This window comes from Colossoma macropomum, unplaced genomic scaffold, assembly GCF_904425465.1.
Source record: "Colossoma macropomum unplaced genomic scaffold, Colossoma_macropomum, whole genome shotgun sequence".
NCBI classification, from domain to species: Eukaryota; Metazoa; Chordata; class Actinopteri; order Characiformes; family Serrasalmidae; genus Colossoma; species Colossoma macropomum.
The window spans coordinates 5,962,699-5,982,321 of record NW_023494808.1 but is presented as its reverse complement, the minus strand read 5'-3'; the positions used below and the strand labels follow the sequence as shown (position 1 = coordinate 5,982,321).

General features: G+C 38.5%; 2 protein-coding genes across 2 annotated transcripts; both read right to left on the bottom strand.

The window, feature by feature from the left end:
• Positions 1-4,582: 4,582 nt before the first annotated feature.
• On the bottom strand, positions 4,583-6,744 carry LOC118798066 (microfibril-associated glycoprotein 4-like). Its single transcript, XM_036557390.1, has 6 exons — positions 6,643-6,744; positions 6,479-6,499; positions 6,085-6,273; positions 5,711-5,807; positions 5,218-5,385; positions 4,583-5,104 (listed from the first exon to the last, which is right to left on the bottom strand). The coding sequence occupies exons 1-6, from the start codon at positions 6,688-6,690 to the stop codon at positions 4,866-4,868; spliced, it is 762 nt and encodes a 253-aa protein (XP_036413283.1). The 5' UTR covers positions 6,691-6,744; the 3' UTR covers positions 4,583-4,865.
• Positions 6,745-14,540: 7,796 nt separating this feature from the next.
• Positions 14,541-16,701, bottom strand: LOC118798067 (microfibril-associated glycoprotein 4-like). Its single transcript, XM_036557391.1, has 6 exons — positions 16,600-16,701; positions 16,436-16,456; positions 16,042-16,230; positions 15,668-15,764; positions 15,176-15,343; positions 14,541-15,062 (listed from the first exon to the last, which is right to left on the bottom strand). Exons 1-6 carry the CDS (start codon positions 16,645-16,647, stop codon positions 14,824-14,826), a joined length of 762 nt encoding a protein of 253 aa, XP_036413284.1. The 5' UTR covers positions 16,648-16,701; the 3' UTR covers positions 14,541-14,823.
• Between the last annotated feature and the right edge of the window lie 2,922 nt (positions 16,702-19,623).

The following is a 19,623-nucleotide window of genomic DNA, read 5'->3' as shown; positions in this document are numbered from 1 at the left end:
ACTCACAAAAAGTCCAGTTCATGAAAATGATGTCATTTTGGTTGGAATTTCTTAGATACTTCTGCTGACCACAAACAATTATGCTAATAACTATACTTTTTCTGCAATGACTAAGACTAAAGCCCAGGCTTATATGCTAGACTAAATGAGTCATATGACAACAAACATAGATGTACACTATTAATACTCAGGGGATTGTGAGCGCTGATAGGTGCGTGAATGATTGTCCACAGTCATATGATCTCCCAAGGGATTGTGGGCAATGCGTCCAATGCGTCCGAGGGAAGTTGCTCATGCACGTAATCTCCCAAAGCATTCTGGGAAATGGAGTCTGCCTGAGGCGTGACAGTAACCCCCCCAAAGAGGTCTCGGACTGAGACCTGCCAGGATGACCACCACACACACCACCGGATCTCCGAACAGGGGCGGAACCCGAGCTGCTGAGTCGCTGGACCGACGAATCCTCCTGCTGAGAAGTTCCTAAACGTGTTGGAAGGGAGCAGGACAGCTACTTCCGTAGATGACCCCTGGGAGTCCGCAATCAGAGCCGGGTCCAAAACGTCTTTGGCAGACACCCAGCATTGTTCTTCTGGACCATACCCCTCCCAGTCAACCAGGTATTGCAGCTGTCCCCCACATCTCCGGAAGTCCAGCAGCCTACGGACAGCATAAACAGGAGCCCCATCTATCACTCCGGTGGGGGTGGAGTGACATCAGGCATAGCCTCGTCCAATGGCCCTGTAATGGCAGGTTTCAGAAGAGACACATGAAATGATCGCGAAACTCTAAAGTGAGGGGGTAAATCTAATCTATAGGTAACATCATTGATACTTTTCACTAGTTTAAATGGCCCAATATATTTGGGCTGAAGTTTCTTACAATTTCCCTCTGGATGTCGGAAGTCCTTCGTAGCCAGCCATACTCGATCCCCGGGTTGATACACTGGTGTTGGTCCTCGGTGACGGTCCGCTTGTTCCTTGTGCTTCTGGAGTACCGCTTCTATTCACTGATGAGCCTCCTCCCATACTTGCTCGCTCCTATTTATCCATTCATCTACAGCGGGGATGTCCGTCTGTACACCAGTCCAAGGGGCTAAAGGTGGTTGGTATCCTAGGAAACACTGGAATGGTGTCATGCCTGTAACAGAACTGGTTAATGAGTTTTGTGCCATTTCTGCCCAAATCAAATACCTTGCCCAGTGCGAAGGGTTGTCATGAGAGAAAACCCTCAGGAATTTACCCAGTTCTTGGTTTACTCTTTCGCAGTGTCCGTTTGCTTGCGGGTGACACCCGAAGTCAGACTGACAGAGACCCCCAAATGTTCAAAAAACGCTGCCCACACTTGTGACGTGAATTGGGGTCCTCTGTCAGACACTATGTCTTTGGGGATGCCGAAGTAACGAAACACCTGTTGGAACAATGTCTCGGCTGTTTGAAAAGCACTAGGAATTGTGGAAAATGGGACAAATCGCACCCCTTGTGAGAACCGATCCACCACCATCAGAATGGTGGTGAATCCTAGAGATTCTGGCAGGTCAGTCACAAAATCAATGGCTATGTGGGACCAGGGTTGGAGTGGTACTGGTAATGGCATGAATTTGCCAGCAGGAAGCGCTTTAGGTGTTTTACACTGGGAGCATACTGAACATGAGGAAACCAATGCATGAATGTGTTTGCTCATCGATTCCCACCAATATCGTTGTGCGAGGAGTTTGTGAGTTCTTGTCTCCCCAGGATGACCAGATGTTAGAGATGAGTGGGCCCATGTGATGAGTTGCATGCGAAAGTCTACTGGGACATACAATTTCTCTGGGGGACACTGAGTGGGGATTTCTAGTGCGCTATTGGCGCGTTCAATTTCGTCATCGATTTCCCATCTAATCGATGAAATGTTCACTTCAGGAGGCAGAATGCGTTCCTGTCATTCTGTTTCTGAGGGGGCAGGTTCTTCCTGATGTAGGCGAGACAGGGCATCAGCTTTCATGTTACGAGATCCAGGCCTATAGGTGATACTGAATCGAAATGGAGAAAAGAACAGAGACCACCGGGCTTGGCACGCATTTAACCTTTTTGCATTACGGAGGTATTCAAGATTTTTGTGGTCTGTGATTACAGAAAAGGGATGATTTGCCCCTTCCAGCCAGTGCCTCCATTCTTCCAATGCTAATTTCACTGCTAGTAGCTCTCCTATCCCACAGTTCCTCTCTGCCAGTGATAACTTATGAGAATAGAAAGCTATTTTTTTAAATGAGTTGTTGGCATCAAATTCAAAATGGGCATATATTTTTCAAAAAACAATAAAATTTCTCAGCTTCAACATTTGATATGTTGTCTTTGTACTATTTTCCTTTAAAATATGGTTTACATGATTTGCATATCATTGCATCCTATTTTTTACTATTTTACTATATATATATTTTTGGAAATGAGGTTGTATTTCTTGAATTTAAAATTTTAACAAGTTTAAGGAGTAATAACAAGTGACAGTAACAACATTATGCATGATATAGACATGTGTTTTGGTGTAATTTTGTTTTTTAGTAGTGAATGTTTTATTTACATTTAAAAGAAGAATACAGTTCATGCAATATCTTATATAATCACCTATTTATCTAAAATATTTATGTTAAACAGTCACAATATGAAAATGTCTTGAGAGCATAAAACAAACAGTTGAATATAAAATACAACTCCAGATAAATTTGTAATAATACATGAAAAAAACTAAATATAAAACAAAACTCACACTTAGCTAGTAAGACCAGTAAGATTGCCAAGATTCCACACATTTCTATGAGATTATCTTTAAATTCTTGTTGAACTGAAAGTTTAACAAAAAGTGTTTAATTTAATTCTAAATTTTAATAAGTTTAATGGGTGATAACAGATGAAAGAGTTGTGCAAAGCAGGATGAACATACTGTGACATGTTAGCAGATTAGCAGATAGCCTAGCATATATGAGCATAGCAGTCACTGAGGTAGCAACCACAACAGCAATGGAATGAAGTATTTGGTTGATATAGTATTCTAGCAGCTGATAATGTTAAATAAGTGTGCAAAAATGCAAGAAGACAGATTAACAAGTTATATCAAATGACGTATTTCAGTGAAATGCAGTAATTATATTTAAATACAGTGTCAAAGACATAAGAGTGGAGGGTGGTCTCATATTATTATAACAACATATATATATATATATATATATATATATATATATATATACATACATACATACATACATATACATACATACATGCATCCTTCAATTCAGTGGGAGTTGAGGAGTCTGATGGCTTGTGTAAGGATGTAATTCCCAAACCAGGCAGTAATACAGCTGGTAATGATGGTCTCTATAGTGTCTGTCTAGAAGGAGGTAAGGATGCTGAATCTCTAGTTTTCTCTGCATTCCTATTAATCTAGAATAAGTACCTATACATTCTTGTATGAATAAATTACCCCTTAAAGCTTTCACTAAAGCTATCACTTGTGGTTCTGGGTGCAATTACCACAATTCAGTAGACAGATCCCCGTCTACAGGAAAACCCTAACCTGAGATTAACCTAACTGTGTCTTTATGATGTGTGGGAAAACAGGTGGTTTAAGTGGTCTCGTCCTGCTACAGCTATAAAACATCAAGAATGAAACTATAACCAATATCCAGAATGCCTGACTTTTGATAAAAGGTGATCTCAGTCGTCTTTTGGGGCCAGGCTTTATCTCATAATGATGATCTAACAAGGGTGAATCCTTCTAAGGCCTGACCTCAAATTCCTCTTGTGCTCTTTTAACAAGTAAGCTAGCTACTGAAATGCTCTTGTTAGCAGAACTGTTTCTAATTCCAAGAGATAATGTTTATTTTTACTGCATGCAATATGTTCTGGTTAAAGCTTAAGAAGTTCAAACAAATAACAAATCCTTTATAAGCAAGGATGGTTTGAGGCTCAAAGTGCTTGTAGAGGTCCATAAATCATGTTGCTCTGCTCCCACTCCACACTGCTCACATGCTCAGATGTGTGGAGTTCAAAAATTCAGTTTGCATGTCTTCAGCCTACATTTACACCCCGTGCAAAATAAAGGGTTAAGATTTAAGATTTGAGTCCAGATTTACATCCTATGAAGAATATTTGATCTCACATTAAACACAAACTGCCTTGGCAAAGTTTTTCAACTGTTTGAAGCAGTCAATGCTGACTGGAACAATATTGACTCTTCTTTTTGTAAAAGCCCATCTGCAGGTTTAGCTACAAGACTTTAACATTTAAAGAAATGAAAGGAAAAGCTCTCCCACACTAACATATTGCCTCTGTTTGATTAATATTTTTTGTAAAGAGCATAAAAGCCATAAGTTTTGACATTTTGGGCTTGGCTTTTTTGCACACAAGTGTGTCAATATTTGGCCTCAACTGAAAATATTTTTACTGTTCAGCCAAGACAATCATGAAAACTTGTACCTGTATTGCCTGCATGTTTTATGCTTTCTTTTTTGTCAGTCTCTTCAAGAAAATGTCTTTTTCCTCATACTTCTATAGCTGTTTGTAATTTGAGTGCCTTTATACATTCGAAATGAATAAGTCAGTCAAAATTCATCATTTATAGCTTTTTATTCAAACCCTTTGAGAGGAAAAATAGACCCAAAAATTAAAATAAAACATGAACAGTAAACAGCCACCAATACATTTACAAGAGGCTATAATTTGTAGCCCAACAACATCATGTGATTATATGAATTTTTTAACTACCACACATCTAGAAAACCCAAAAGCTTTTCTCTCTGCATTAGAAGTTTGTATTTGAAACAACAGAATTTCTTGTAATAGTATTGATATGATATGTCTTCAGCCCTAAGCTACTCATTAGACATGTTCTTAAGCTGCTCGTTTAATCTTCATCACCACGGTCTTGAGAGAGTAATTACAGCCTTTCCAGTTGCACCAAACGATTGCCGCATTTTGTGGAGCTGAAGGTCCCCACTTGTACAGGCCGTTGAGGTTGGACACGAGGCAGTTGTTGAACCAGTATCCTCCAGAATTGCTGACTGCGCAGCCATTGGTGTCCCTGTCATAAGTTGCAAACTGCATGTCGTTGTGATAGAACAGCGATTCCCCTAGAAAAGGCATTATGTTTTCAATGCATGATACTTTAGAACGACACCCAATTGTAGTAACTGCAAAAAACCCTTTGCATGAGCTCACAATGATGACCTGTTAATTCACTCACCTGCTCCTCCGTTGATGAAGCCAGAGGCATGCAGCTTGTACCTGTATGTCTCGGAATCAATGGAGAAGGAGGTGTAATGGGCGTAAACGCTCCCTTTATCAAAATCCTCCATGTAAATTCTCAGCTCATATTTACCTCTTGAGGTAATAAGGAAGATGTTCTGCAGACCTGTCATCAAAAACATCATTCACATTGTTTCCAACAACAGTAATGTATTGCATTAAATATACTGCTTTATTTCTTAGTTGATCGAAGTCAAAAACTGGTAATAAAAAAATGTTATAAAATGTACACAAAAAAAAAAACACGAATCAATCATTTTTTAAAATGTTACTAAAAGGTAGAATTGAAGTACAATTGCTAAGCTAAATGAATGCAAATGTAATAACTAACAAAGTCTTGTCTAGTTGCTTTCAAATTGTCCACCTGCTTTTTTAAAAATCCACTTCCATGCCATCCACAACATTAGTCATCTCTCATTTTACTGATTTACCTAGCCAGTATTCACCGCTTGCGTTCCCAAACCCATTCTTGTACTCATCCCAGGGTCTGTAGAAATTCACGCTGCCATCCATTCTCCTCTGAATCACCTGAAAGAGACAGTAAGTAGTGAAAGTGTGTATGAAACAATGATAAAAAGCATGTATGTTAAGGTTTTAAGGTATCAGTGTTTGTTAATTAATTCCCTGAATACTCAAGACACCTGACCCAGCTCATTAATTGATCATGGAGACCTTCATGAGTTGGAGCAGGTGGGTTGGGGCAGGGAATAGTTGAGCCCACAAAGTTCTGCGGGTCTTTTGAAGCAGGATCAAGAAACCCCTCAATATTTCTCATTTTAATTCTGTATTAAACTTTGCCACTCACTGTCCACCTCCCGCGGTCTTCATCACAGCCCATGTCACAGTAAACCTGCACTGGTTTATCAGGTCCTCCTGGGTAGATGGTGTAGACACCAGTGTTCTGAGAGATATTAATGTAAACATCTTCACAGTCCTGAGGCAGATATGCAGGGGCCGACTGCACCACCAGGGGGAGCACTAGAGCCAACAGCAGCTGAAAGCAGGAGAGAGAATGAGAAATGTTTAGAAGAGACAGACGATTGAGAGACAAGGTGTTTATAAAAAATTGAACAGTAATTAAGCAGTTGGCAGCTTTGGTAATGCAAAAAAGTTTTAATATCACAATAGTTCAAGTAAATTTTAAAATGGTATATTCCAGAGTTACACATTTTTGATAAAAGATACTTTAATGATCTTACCATGGTAATACAATCTTCTTCCTGTAAATAAATAAATATCAGTTAAAATGTTTTTATTAGCAGTTTTAAATCTTTTGTAAAGATCGTCGATTAGGATGGTTGCAGGTGGTTTTCCTGCTGTGTAATTATTGAATATTCTAATATTACAGTAAATGGATACTCACCAGTGCAGTTACGGGGAATCTCTTAACACTGCAAAAGTTCTTCCTCATGCAGCTAGATGCAAATGCATGAAAGTGATGCTCCCATGCTTCCTTTTTATATGTTCACCGGTCATTGTTTTTTCTGTCATTTTGGAAAACTACCAAGTCAGAAAAATGTCAAGAGATGGGGCTCACAGGAGGAAATGACAAGGGACTTCACAAGGAAGTTTTTCAATTACTGATGTGGGAGATATATGATCACTCAACAGTTCAGAACACAGCAAAAAGCTGAGACTGCTGCCAAGTTTGAATGTCAAAGGGGTTCACTTAAAGATGTCACAAGTCACCAGTACCAATTAGTGAGGACAACTTTGAAAAGATCTTTGAAAATAACTGAATACACAATCTAAATATTGTAAAATATGTTTATTGTGTCTAAGCACAAAGCTTTCAAATAGTATCTTCTTCTAAATAAATCTTGGGTGTGGTTTTGTAAACTTTACATAATATACAAATTCAATTCCAGAAAGGTTGTGACAATAAAATGCAAATAAAAACATAAAGCAGTGATAAAGCAGTGATCTTTTTGACTCCTTTAAAATGGTACAAAGACAAGATAATATTTCAACAATTAACTTCTTATTTTTGTATATACATCCTTCTTTTAAATTTGATACCAGCAACATGTTCCAAATAGTTTACTACTGTGTTATATCACCTTTCAACAACGTTCAGTAATCATTTGGGAACTGAGAACACCAATTGTAATGGTGAAAGTGAAACTTTTTCCCATTCTTGCTTGATGTAACACTTCAGCAGTTCAACAGTATGAGCTCTCCATTGTTGTTGAGTATGTACCCCTCAGCATTATTGGTGTCTTCACAGATGTGCTAGTTACCCATTAATACACAAAGTAATATTCTAATGATGCCTGGCAGACCCTTAAACTTGACACTGATAAGAATTAGGATGGTCCGTTTCTTCTTCCACCTGGAGAAACTGATGTCCATTTTTTATAAACAATCTGAAAGGTTGATTTATCAGACCATGGCACATGTTTGCACTTCAGTCCAACTCCAGCTTTAGCCCAGAGAATTCGGTGGTGTTTCTGGACTGTCTTTACCGAGAAGGGTTTTCTGAAGCATTCCAAAACTCACTTGGATATATTCGTCACAGAAGCATGCTGGTTTTTAGTGCAGTGTCTGAGGGATTGAAGGTCATGGGCACATAAAATTGTTGGTCTTGCTTTTTTACACATAGAGATTTCTCAGGGTTTTCGGAATATTTTAATCCAAATACAGTAGATAGTTATTTTGGGTTTACACTTGAGCTCATCAATAGGTGGTGTTGATAGAAAGAGTGGGAAAATCCAGGCCACTGCACACTGGATGTGGTGTGTCGTATTATGTAGCAGAGTCCTGCTATAGAATGTATGCAGTGAGAGAGCTGATAATCACCAATCTCTTATTTTTATACTTTACTGGAATAGATTTAATGAAAAACTTTGACCATGATTAACCACATTTGGTATCAGTTTAAGACCTCACTAACATCTTGCTGTTTTCAATTTGAAAGGTAAGAGGCAAAAAAGACTAGGCTGTTATACAAGTTGAGGTAACAGGCTATTAGCATTTGTATGTTTGTCTAAAAGACTGACTGCTTTCTCTGTGTAAATTTGAAACTACATGTTAAATACTGTGGCTTTCTGTGGTCTCAATGTGTCAATAATTCAACAGTGATGACAAAATGCTGCGCGGCATGCTGAGAAACAGTGCTTGGAGTCACCAAGCATGTGGAATAAATGTGCCTTTGTGTGTGTTTAGGATTTCTGGATGTTATGGAACCGGTGTGCAGTGGTCTTAAACATGATAGTAGGTCAGCAAAAGCTACACACATCAGAAAACGTCGAATTTTAGCTTTTACTCGATTTGGTACTGTCAGATAATGTCCAATTGGGTGTAATTTTAGAACCGAGCCTGTGCTGTGTGGCAGATTTGGCCTGATACCTAAGCTTTCCTAAGGTTAGTCAAAATGCTACAGTTCCAAACAGCACAGAACAAGTTTGATTTAGGCTTTCTGTCATTCACTTGACTTTTGCTCTCTCAGACTTTAGTCTTTGTCATCTAAACCTGTGATTAGCAGATGGTTTGACATTAATTGTATTATGCCTTGAGAATTGTGCACTGTGTTCACCATTCTGGTGACTTTGTAAGTGAATGACTATTTTTGCTGTTTTGCTTAAAGTTTTGATGATGCAGGTTGAGATGGCAAAAAACTTCTTTTACATTTCTTAAGACAGCTCCCATCCATTCAACCTCTTAACTTTACAGGTTTATTTCATACAAAGGCTTATTATTTAGTAAGTACAGGGACTTCAATGCAAAGTATTGATGCTATTCTTACGGTATAGAAGTGTATTAAACTTTGGGCCCACTGATGGGCCCATGGCTTGTTGAGGGGTTAACACTTAAATGACACTTAAATTCTGTGCTGACACTGAATCTTATCATTATCTGGAGTAACAGTGTGGTAAGTACAAACATCGAATACTACATTTTAATGTAATCTTACATGTTTGAGCAGAAAATTAAATCAGAAACACCTTAAAAAAGATACCATCCTCTAAAAGGATGCAATTTTTTCTGCAAACATTAGTACAGGTTTGAATTTAATTTAATTTTAATAAATGGTAAGTGTGCATTAAAACGTGAAGATCAACAAGCAGTCTGAATTTGGTAAAGACTTAGTAAAACTATAGTAAGAAGCATTGCTTTCTTTTAAAGCCCAGATTCAGTCATACATCATTTTTTATGATCTTTTTATACCTAAATTTTTTAAACCAGATATAGTTACAAAATACTTTTTTTTTAAACCACAGTCTGGTCCAAAAATACTTGGCTGACAACAAAGTTATTATTACTTTAGCTGTCTAACACAGTATGTGCTGACTTTCTCCTTTAATTTAAGAGGAATTTACATCCAAATGGGGTGAACAGTGTAAGAGTTACAACCACTTTCCTACATATCACCCCGTTTTAAAGACTCGAAATTAACTGGACAATTGGCTGCTCAGGTGTTCCAATAAACATTAGGTATGGTCAAATCTCTATGGTATATGCTTAAAAAACACACTGGTGAGCTAAAAAACACCAAAAGACCTAAAAAGACCCCTAGAAAACCATTCACTACAGTTAAACTCAGTTAAAATCTAGAACCTATTGGGCATTTCAGTGTAAATTCATTAGGCTGTCTTAGAATTTACCAACTGCTGTCTCATATGCATTGGTCAAGGTGTGCAAGAGGACTTGAATAGATTAGTCAATGTCAGTGTGTAATATTACTAAAGACTTTACCGAAACAACTTGAAACTGTAATTATTGTGAAAGGAGGTTGACTGCACAGTCAGATGACCAGTGTGGCTGCAGGTTTTCATTCCAAATGGGCAGAAACACACCTGGTTCTGCTTGTTTAGTCAATTGCTCTGTCTTCAAACAACTGATCATGTGTGCTCTTGCTTTGTTGGAATGAAAACCTGCAGCCACGCCAACAATGAGCTTGAAAGATAATTGCAGCTGAAGTGACAAGTGACAATGAGTCCTTAAGGAAAAAAAGTCCTTCCTGTTCCTCCTGCTAACTACATTCATCTCATAGCCCAGTGTGTTTACTTCCTGGTGGCTCTTTGCATTTTTGTTTTGTTTTGTTTTTTTCTCTTTTGTCTACTTCTTCAGAGATAATCCTGCAGAAACTGGTATTTCCTCATATTACCTGTCACAGTCAATAAATGACTGAATCTTGCTGTGCTGCAGTACATTCTTTCAAAGGAGGTTATTCTCTAGAATACTCTAGAAAACCCCTTTACAACAGTTGGACAGACTGGAGACCCAGAGTTCCTGTGATGGTAAAGACATTTGTGAGGTCTACACAGAGAGGGAGACAGCTGTGGAGTCTCAAGCGGTCCAGTTCTTTCAGGTCAGGACACACTTCCATCTCTCTCCCTGGATGATCTGCAGTGGTGTCAGGAAAAAGGACCAGTTATCTCAAAGATCCTGTTTGTAGAGCAAAAAAGACATCCATCTAGACAAGAAAAGAGCACACTGAGTTCTGCAGATCAGATTTGATTTTATTAAAGCAATGGGACAAGATTGTATGCAGAACAGAATACTCTGTAGGGTGACCAAGAATCCAACTAGTAGGCAGAATAGGTTCCAGTATTTTCCTTCTGAAAGTCTCCAGCAAAAAGCTTTGTCTGGTTTGCACAACATGGCTGGTCATGAAGTTCAGGTTGATACACTGGTGTTGGTCCTCGGTGACGGTCCGCTTGTTCCTTGTGCTTCTGGAGTACCGCTTCTATTCACTGATGAGCCTCCTCCCATACTTGCTCGCTCCTATTTATCCATTCATCTACAGCGGGGATGTCCGTCTGTACACCAGTCCAAGGGGCTAAAGGTGGTTGGTATCCTAGGAAACACTGGAATGGTGTCATGCCTGTAACAGAACTGGTTAATGAGTTTTGTGCCATTTCTGCCCAAATCAAATACCTTGCCCAGTGCGAAGGGTTGTCATGAGAGAAAACCCTCAGGAATTTACCCAGTTCTTGGTTTACTCTTTCGCAGTGTCCGTTTGCTTGCGGGTGACACCCCGAAGTCAGACTGACAGAGACCCCCAAATGTTCAAAAAACGCTGCCCACACTTGTGACGTGAATTGGGGTCCTCTGTCAGACACTATGTCTTTGGGGATGCCGAAGTAACGAAACACCTGTTGGAACAATGTCTCGGCTGTTTGAAAAGCACTAGGAATTGTGGAAAATGGGACAAATCGCACCCCTTGTGAGAACCGATCCACCACCATCAGAATGGTGGTGAATCCTAGAGATTCTGGCAAGTCAGTCACAAAATCAATGGCTATGTGGGACCAGGGTTGGAGTGGTACTGGTAATGGCATGAATTTGCCAGCAGGAAGCGCTTTAGGTGTTTTACACTGGGAGCATACTGAACATGAGGAAACCAATGCATGAATGTGTTTGCTCATCGATTCCCACCAATATCGTTGTGCGAGGAGTTTGTGAGTTCTTGTCTCCCCAGGATGACCAGATGTTAGAGATGAGTGGGCCCATGTGATGAGTTGCATGCGAAAGTCTACTGGGACATACAATTTCTCTGGGGGACACTGAGTGGGGATTTCTAGTGCGCTATTGGCGCGTTCAATTTCGTCATCGATTTCCCATCTAATCGATGAAATGTTCACTTCAGGAGGCAGAATGCGTTCCTGTCATTCTGTTTCTGAGGGGGCAGGTTCTTCCTGATGTAGGCGAGACAGGGCATCAGCTTTCATGTTACGAGATCCAGGCCTATAGGTGATACTGAATCGAAATGGAGAAAAGAACAGAGACCACCGGGCTTGGCACGCATTTAACCTTTTTGCATTACGGAGGTATTCAAGATTTTTGTGGTCTGTGATTACAGAAAAGGGATGATTTGCCCCTTCCAGCCAGTGCCTCCATTCTTCCAATGCTAATTTCACTGCTAGTAGCTCTCCTATTCCACGGTTCCTCTCTGCCAGTGATAACTTATGAGAATAGAAAGCTATTTTTTTAAATGAGTTGTTGGCATCAAATTCAAAATGGGCATATATTTTTCAAAAAACAATAAAATTTCTCAGCTTCAACATTTGATATGTTGTCTTTGTACTATTTTCCTTTAAAATGTGGTTTACATGATTTGCATATCATTGCATCCTATTTTTTACTATTTTACTATATATATATTTTTTTGGAAATGAGGTTGTATTTCTTGCATTTAAAATTTTAACAAGTTTAAGGAGTAATAACAAGTCACAGTAACAACATTATGCATGATATAGACGTGTTTTGGTGTAATTTTGTTTTTTAGTAGTGAATGTTTTATTTACATTTAAAAGAAGAATACAGTTCATGCAATATCTTATATAATCACCTATTTATCTAAAATATTTATGTTAAACAGTCACAATATGAAAATGTCTTGAGAGCATAAAACAAACAGTTGAATATAAAATACAACTCCAGATAAATTTGTAATAATACATGAAAAAAACTAAATATAAAACAAAACTCACACTTAGCTAGTAAGACCAGTAAGATTGCCAAGATTCCACACATTTCTATGAGATTATCTTTAAATTCTTGTTGAACTGAAAGTTTAACAAAAAGTGTTTAATTTAATTCTAAATTTTAATAAGTTTAATGGGTGATAACAGATGAAAGAGTTGTGCAAAGCAGGATGAACATACTGTGACATGTTAGCAGATTAGCAGATAGCCTAGCATATATGAGCATAGCAGTCACTGAGGTAGCAACCACAACAGCAATGGAATGAAGTATTTGGTTGATATAGTATTCTAGCAGCTGATAATGTTAAATAAGTGTGCAAAAATGCAAGAAGACAGATTAACAAGTTATATCAAATGACGTATTTCAGTGAAATGCAGTAATTATATTTAAATACAGTGTCAAAGACATAAGAGTGGAGGGTGGTCTCATATTATTATAACAACATATATATATATATATATATATACATACATACATACATACATACATATACATACATACATGCATCCTTCAATTCAGTGGGAGTTGAGGAGTCTGATGGCTTGTGTAAGGATGTAATTCCCAAACCAGGCAGTAATACAGCTGGTAATGATGGTCTCTATAGTGTCTGTCTAGAAGGAGGTAAGGATGCTGAATCTCTAGTTTTCTCTGCATTCCTATTAATCTAGAATAAGTACCTATACATTCTTGTATGAATAAATTACCCCTTAAAGCTTTCACTAAAGCTATCACTTGTGGTTCTGGGTGCAATTACCACAATTCAGTAGACAGATCCCCGTCTACAGGAAAACCCTAACCTGAGATTAACCTAACTGTGTCTTTATGATGTGTGGGAAAACAGGTGGTTTAAGTGGTCTCGTCCTGCTACAGCTATAAAACATCAAGAATGAAACTATAACCAATATCCAGAATGCCTGACTTTTGATAAAAGGTGATCTCAGTCGTCTTTTGGGGCCAGGCTTTATCTCATAATGATGATCTAACAAGGGTGAATCCTTCTAAGGCCTGACCTCAAATTCCTCTTGTGCTCTTTTAACAAGTAAGCTAGCTACTGAAATGCTCTTGTTAGCAGAACTGTTTCTAATTCCAAGAGATAATGTTTATTTTTACTGCATGCAATATGTTCTGGTTAAAGCTTAAGAAGTTCAAACAAATAACAAATCCTTTATAAGCAAGGATGGTTTGAGGCTCAAAGTGCTTGTAGAGGTCCATAAATCATGTTGCTCTGCTCCCACTCCACACTGCTCACATGCTCAGATGTGTGGAGTTCAAAAATTCAGTTTGCATGTCTTCAGCCTACATTTACACCCCGTGCAAAATAAAGGGTTAAGATTTAAGATTTGAGTCCAGATTTACATCCTATGAAGAATATTTGATCTCACATTAAACACAAACTGCCTTGGCAAAGTTTTTCAACTGTTTGAAGCAGTCAATGCTGACTGGAACAATATTGACTCTTCTTTTTGTAAAAGCCCATCTGCAGGTTTAGCTACAAGACTTTAACATTTAAAGAAATGAAAGGAAAAGCTCTCCCACACTAACATATTGCCTCTGTTTGATTAATATTTTTTGTAAAGAGCATAAAAGCCATAAGTTTTGACATTTTGGGCTTGGCTTTTTTGCACACAAGTGTGTCAATATTTGGCCTCAACTGAAAATATTTTTACTGTTCAGCCAAGACAATCATGAAAACTTGTACCTGTATTGCCTGCATGTTTTATGCTTTCTTTTTTGTCAGTCTCTTCAAGAAAATGTCTTTTTCCTCATACTTCTATAGCTGTTTGTAATTTGAGTGCCTTTATACATTCGAAATGAATAAGTCAGTCAAAATTCATCATTTATAGCTTTTTATTCAAACCCTTTGAGAGGAAAAATAGACCCAAAAATTAAAATAAAACATGAACAGTAAACAGCCACCAATACATTTACAAGAGGCTATAATTTGTAGCCCAACAACATCATGTGATTATATGAATTTTTTAACTACCACACATCTAGAAAACCCAAAAGCTTTTCTCTCTGCATTAGAAGTTTGTATTTGAAACAACAGAATTTCTTGTAATAGTATTGATATGATATGTCTTCAGCCCTAAGCTACTCATTAGACATGTTCTTAAGCTGCTCGTTTAATCTTCATCACCACGGTCTTGAGAGAGTAATTACAGCCTTTCCAGTTGCACCAAACGATTGCCGCATTTTGTGGAGCTGAAGGTCCCCACTTGTACAGGCCGTTGAGGTTGGACACGAGGCAGTTGTTGAACCAGTATCCTCCAGAATTGCTGACTGCGCAGCCATTGGTGTCCCTGTCATAAGTTGCAAACTGCATGTCGTTGTGATAGAACAGCGATTCCCCTAGAAAAGGCATTATGTTTTCAATGCATGATACTTTAGAACGACACCCAATTGTAGTAACTGCAAAAAACCCTTTGCATGAGCTCACAATGATGACCTGTTAATTCACTCACCTGCTCCTCCGTTGATGAAGCCAGAGGCATGCAGCTTGTACCTGTATGTCTCGGAATCAATGGAGAAGGAGGTGTAATGGGCGTAAACGCTCCCTTTATCAAAATCTTCCATGTAAATTCTCAGCTCATATTTACCTCTTGAGGTAATAAGGAAGATGTTCTGCAGACCTGTCATCAAAAACATCATTCACATTGTTTCCAACAACAGTAATGTATTGCATTAAATATACTGCTTTATTTCTTAGTTGATCGAAGTCAAAAACTGGTAATAAAAAAATGTTATAAAATGTACACAAAAAAAAAACACGAATCAATCATTTTTTAAAATGTTACTAAAAGGTAGAATTGAAGTACAATTGCTAAGCTAAATGAATGCAAATGTAATAACTAACAAAGTCTTGTCTAGTTGCTTTCAAATTGTCCACCTGCTTTTTTAAAAATCCACTTCCATGCCATCCACAACATTAGTCATCTCTCATTTCACTGATTTACCTAGCCAGTATTCACCGCTTGCGTTCCCAAACCCATTCTTGTACTCATCCCAGGGTCTGTAGAAATTCACGCTGCCATCCATTCTCCTCTGAATCACCTGAAAGAGACAGTAAGTAGTGAAAGTGTGTATGAAACAATGATAAAAAGCATGTATGTTAAGGTTTTAAGGTATCAGTGTTTGTTAATTAATTCCCTGAATACTCAAGACACCTGACCCAGCTCATTAATTGATCATGGAGACCTTCATGAGTTGGAGCAGGTGGGTTGGGGCAGGGAATAGTTGAGCCCACAAAGTTCTGCGGGTCTTTTGAAGCAGGATCAAGAAACCCCTCAATATTTCTCATTTTAATTCTGTATTAAACTTTGCCACTCACTGTCCACCTCCCGCGGTCTTCATCACAGCCCATGTCACAGTAAACCTGCACTGGTTTATCAGGTCCTCCTGGGTAGATGGTGTAGACACCAGTGTTCTGAGAGATATTAATGTAAACATCTTCACAGTCCTGAGGCAGATATGCAGGGGCCGACTGCACCACCAGGGGGAGCACTAGAGCCAACAGCAGCTGAAAGCAGGAGAGAGAATGAGAAATGTTTAGAAGAGACAGACGATTGAGAGACAAGGTGTTTATAAAAAATTGAACAGTAATTAAGCAGTTGGCAGCTTTGGTAATGCAAAAAAGTTTTAATATCACAATAGTTCAAGTAAATTTTAAAATGGTATATTCCAGAGTTACACATTTTTGATAAAAGATACTTTAATGATCTTACCATGGTAATACAATCTTCTTCCTGTAAATAAATAAATATCAGTTAAAATGTTTTTATTAGCAGTTTTAAATCTTTTGTAAAGATCGTCGATTAGGATGGTTGCAGGTGGTTTTCCTGCTGTGTAATTATTGAATATTCTAATATTACAGTAAATGGATACTCACCAGTGCAGTTACGGGGAATCTCTTAACACTGCAAAAGTTCTTCCTCATGCAGCTAGATGCAAATGCATGAAAGTGATGCTCCCATGCTTCCTTTTTATATGTTCACCGGTCATTGTTTTTTCTGTCATTTTGGAAAACTACCAAGTCAGAAAAATGTCAAGAGATGGGGCTCACAGGAGGAAATGACAAGGGACTTCACAAGGAAGTTTTTCAATTACTGATGTGGGAGATATATGATCACTCAACAGTTCAGAACACAGCAAAAAGCTGAGACTGCTGCCAAGTTTGAATGTCAAAGGGGTTCACTTAAAGATGTCACAAGTCACCAGTACCAATTAGTGAGGACAACTTTGAAAAGATCTTTGAAAATAACTGAATACACAATCTAAATATTGTAAAATATGTTTATTGTGTCTAAGCACAAACCTTTCAAATAGTATCTTCTTCTAAATAAATCTTGGGTGTGGTTTTGTAAACTTTACATAATATACAAATTCAATTCCAGAAAGGTTGTGACAATAAAATGCAAATAAAAACATAAAGCAGTGATAAAGCAGTGATCTTTTTGACTCCTTTAAAATGGTACAAAGACAAGATAATATTTCAACAATTAACTTCTTATTTTTGTATATATATCCTTCTTTTAAATTTGATACCAGCAACATGTTCCAAATAGTTTACTACTGTGTTATATCACCTTTCAACAACGTTCAGTAATCATTTGGGAACTGAGAACACCAATTGTAATGGTGAAAGTGAAACTTTTTCAGGGGTTGTCAGGGGTTGCCAAGTCTCACACAATGGCATACCACCCGATGGAAAATAGAGGAACTGAAAGGTTCAATAGAACGCTGTGGAATATGCTTTATACCTTTCCCTTGAAATCCAAGCACCAGTTGTCGCAGCAAATACAAGCTCTGACTTTTGTTTATAACAATGCAGTACATGAATCAATAGGGTACAAAAGAACAGCTTTGAAAGTAGGGGACAGGGTTCTCCTCGCAACAATGGGGGAAAACTAGGAAAAAGAAAACTGGCCAATTGGTGGGAATCAATCATGCATGCCATCATCGAGAGATATCCTAAGACCCATATCTATAAAGCTGAAGATGACAAAGGAAGAGTCTGAGTTGTTCATTGGAATCTGATTCTGGATGTGAGCTTTCTGCCAATCCCAAAGACAACCAATGATGTGTTTTTCTCAGTTGATTCAGACAAAGAAGCTGAACTTCAGTCTACTGACTGTGATTGTCCAGGAGAAGACATTTCTGATGTTTCTGGAGACTCACAGATAGTGCCTGAGATTATAGATCATTCAACTTTTGTGGACGAAAGCTCTGAAACAACCAAAGAAATGACCTGTGCCCAGTGATGAGATGCCTTTCAGAGACAGTCTGAATAAACAAGGGCCAGTCTGTCCCATAGTCCTAATAGAACACCAGACTTGACTAACTTGGACATAACTCGTAATGATTTAGACACAGAAATACACACAAATTGAAGCTGAAAGCTGGTGTCCTGAGTTTTATTACAACACCACACACAATGCGGATGAAGTAAGGGAGGGCATGAACCCAGCTATAAAAGCATATAATTGTTTAAAAACGTCTTTGTATGCTGTAGCAGTAGCATCACCCATCACTGGAACTAAGGGGCCCAAAGCCCTGAAAAACAGCCCCAGCCCAAACTTTCCTCCTCCAAACTTTCCTTCCTCCTTTCCAACCCTCTTCCAGCACTATGCATTCCGGTAGATAGCGTTCTCCTGACATCCTTCAAACCCAGATTTGTCTGTCCAACTGTTCTTATCACTCCAGAGAACGTTTGCACTGTTCCAGAGTCCAGTGATGGAGTGCTTTACATCACTTCAGCTGACACTTGGCATTGCGCATACTGATCTTAGGCTTGTGTGCAACTGCTTGGCTAAGCAAACCCATTTCATAAAGCACCCACAGCACAGTTCTTGTGCTAATGTTGCTTTCAGAGGTAGTTTGGAACTCTGTAGTAATGGACACAACAGACTATTGGCATATCAGCATTGTGAGTTTGCATGATCTACTACCTAATGCTCCTAGATGCTCCCAATTTACAATAATAGCACTTACAGTTGACCAGGGCAGACCTAGCAGGCCAACTATTGTACACCAAAACGTTGGTGTTGAACCTGTGGCAGGTCAAAAGGTTCCAGTTGCTCTGACAATGCTAATCATTCATCTAGGTTGTTGCCATGCCAATGCCAGGATCAACTGCAATTGGTAAGTGAGTTCATGTCGCCAGTCAAATGCAAATAAATAATGTCGTATTGTTAATGTCTAAAAATTCACATTTGGAAACAGTCTCTGTTTCATGTTGGGGTTAACAGTGGCTGCAAGTATGGCAATATACTTGCCAGAGTACAGTGCAATCTGTAGCAAAACATACAGATAACTGTTGTGTTTGGTGGCAATGGGGTGACACATGCAGCTGCTGTTAGCCATGGAGCTAAAAACAAGACCAAAAACACTCATCATGATATAAATACCTGAGGCAGAGCTGATAAGAAAAACATTGATTTACTTTCTCAAAAAGCATGTTTGACAAAAGGAAATGAATTTTTTGCAGGTCGGGATTTTTTCATTCACAACATTTCCTTTTTAAAGAAAGCATAATTGTTCCCAGGGCCCTTTTGTATCTCAACTTTATAAGTATGATACATTAAGGGAGTTCTGCAAAAGAATTATGGGGTCATGGAGTTACTGAAGGTTATACAATAAAACACCCATGGGTGGAAATTAAGGCTTGATTGTATTTCACGTATCATTGAGTAGGATGATTAATATGATTAAAATTTGGATGATTTAAGTCCAATTTACTCAGACGGCTTATTTCTTGATACGCCATAGGGCTGAAAGTATGTGGACACCCCTCATAATTATTGTCAGTTGTATTTCAGCCACACCCATAGCTAACAGGTGTATAAAATCAAGCACATAGTCATGCAATCTCCATATGAAAACACTGGTGGTAGAATGAGTCACACTGAAAAGC

Excerpts from the sequence above, each read along its gene's own strand:
- LOC118798066 (XM_036557390.1), bottom strand. The coding sequence starts at position 6,690 with ATGAGGAAGAACTTTTGCAGTGTTAAGAGATTCCCCGTAACTGCACTG. Across the intron at positions 5,386-5,710 it reads AAGCGGTGAATACTGGCTAG|GTCTGCAGAACATCTTCCTT; the intron begins GTAAATCAGTAA and ends TTTTGATGACAG. Across the intron at positions 5,105-5,217 it reads CTTCATCAACGGAGGAGCAG|GGGAATCGCTGTTCTATCAC; the intron begins GTGAGTGAATTA and ends TGCCTTTTCTAG.
- LOC118798067 (XM_036557391.1), bottom strand. The coding sequence starts at position 16,647 with ATGAGGAAGAACTTTTGCAGTGTTAAGAGATTCCCCGTAACTGCACTG. Across the intron at positions 16,457-16,599 it reads GATTCCCCGTAACTGCACTG|GAAGAAGATTGTATTACCAT; the intron begins GTGAGTATCCAT and ends ATTTATTTACAG. Across the intron at positions 16,231-16,435 it reads AAGAAGATTGTATTACCATG|CTGCTGTTGGCTCTAGTGCT; the intron begins GTAAGATCATTA and ends TCCTGCTTTCAG.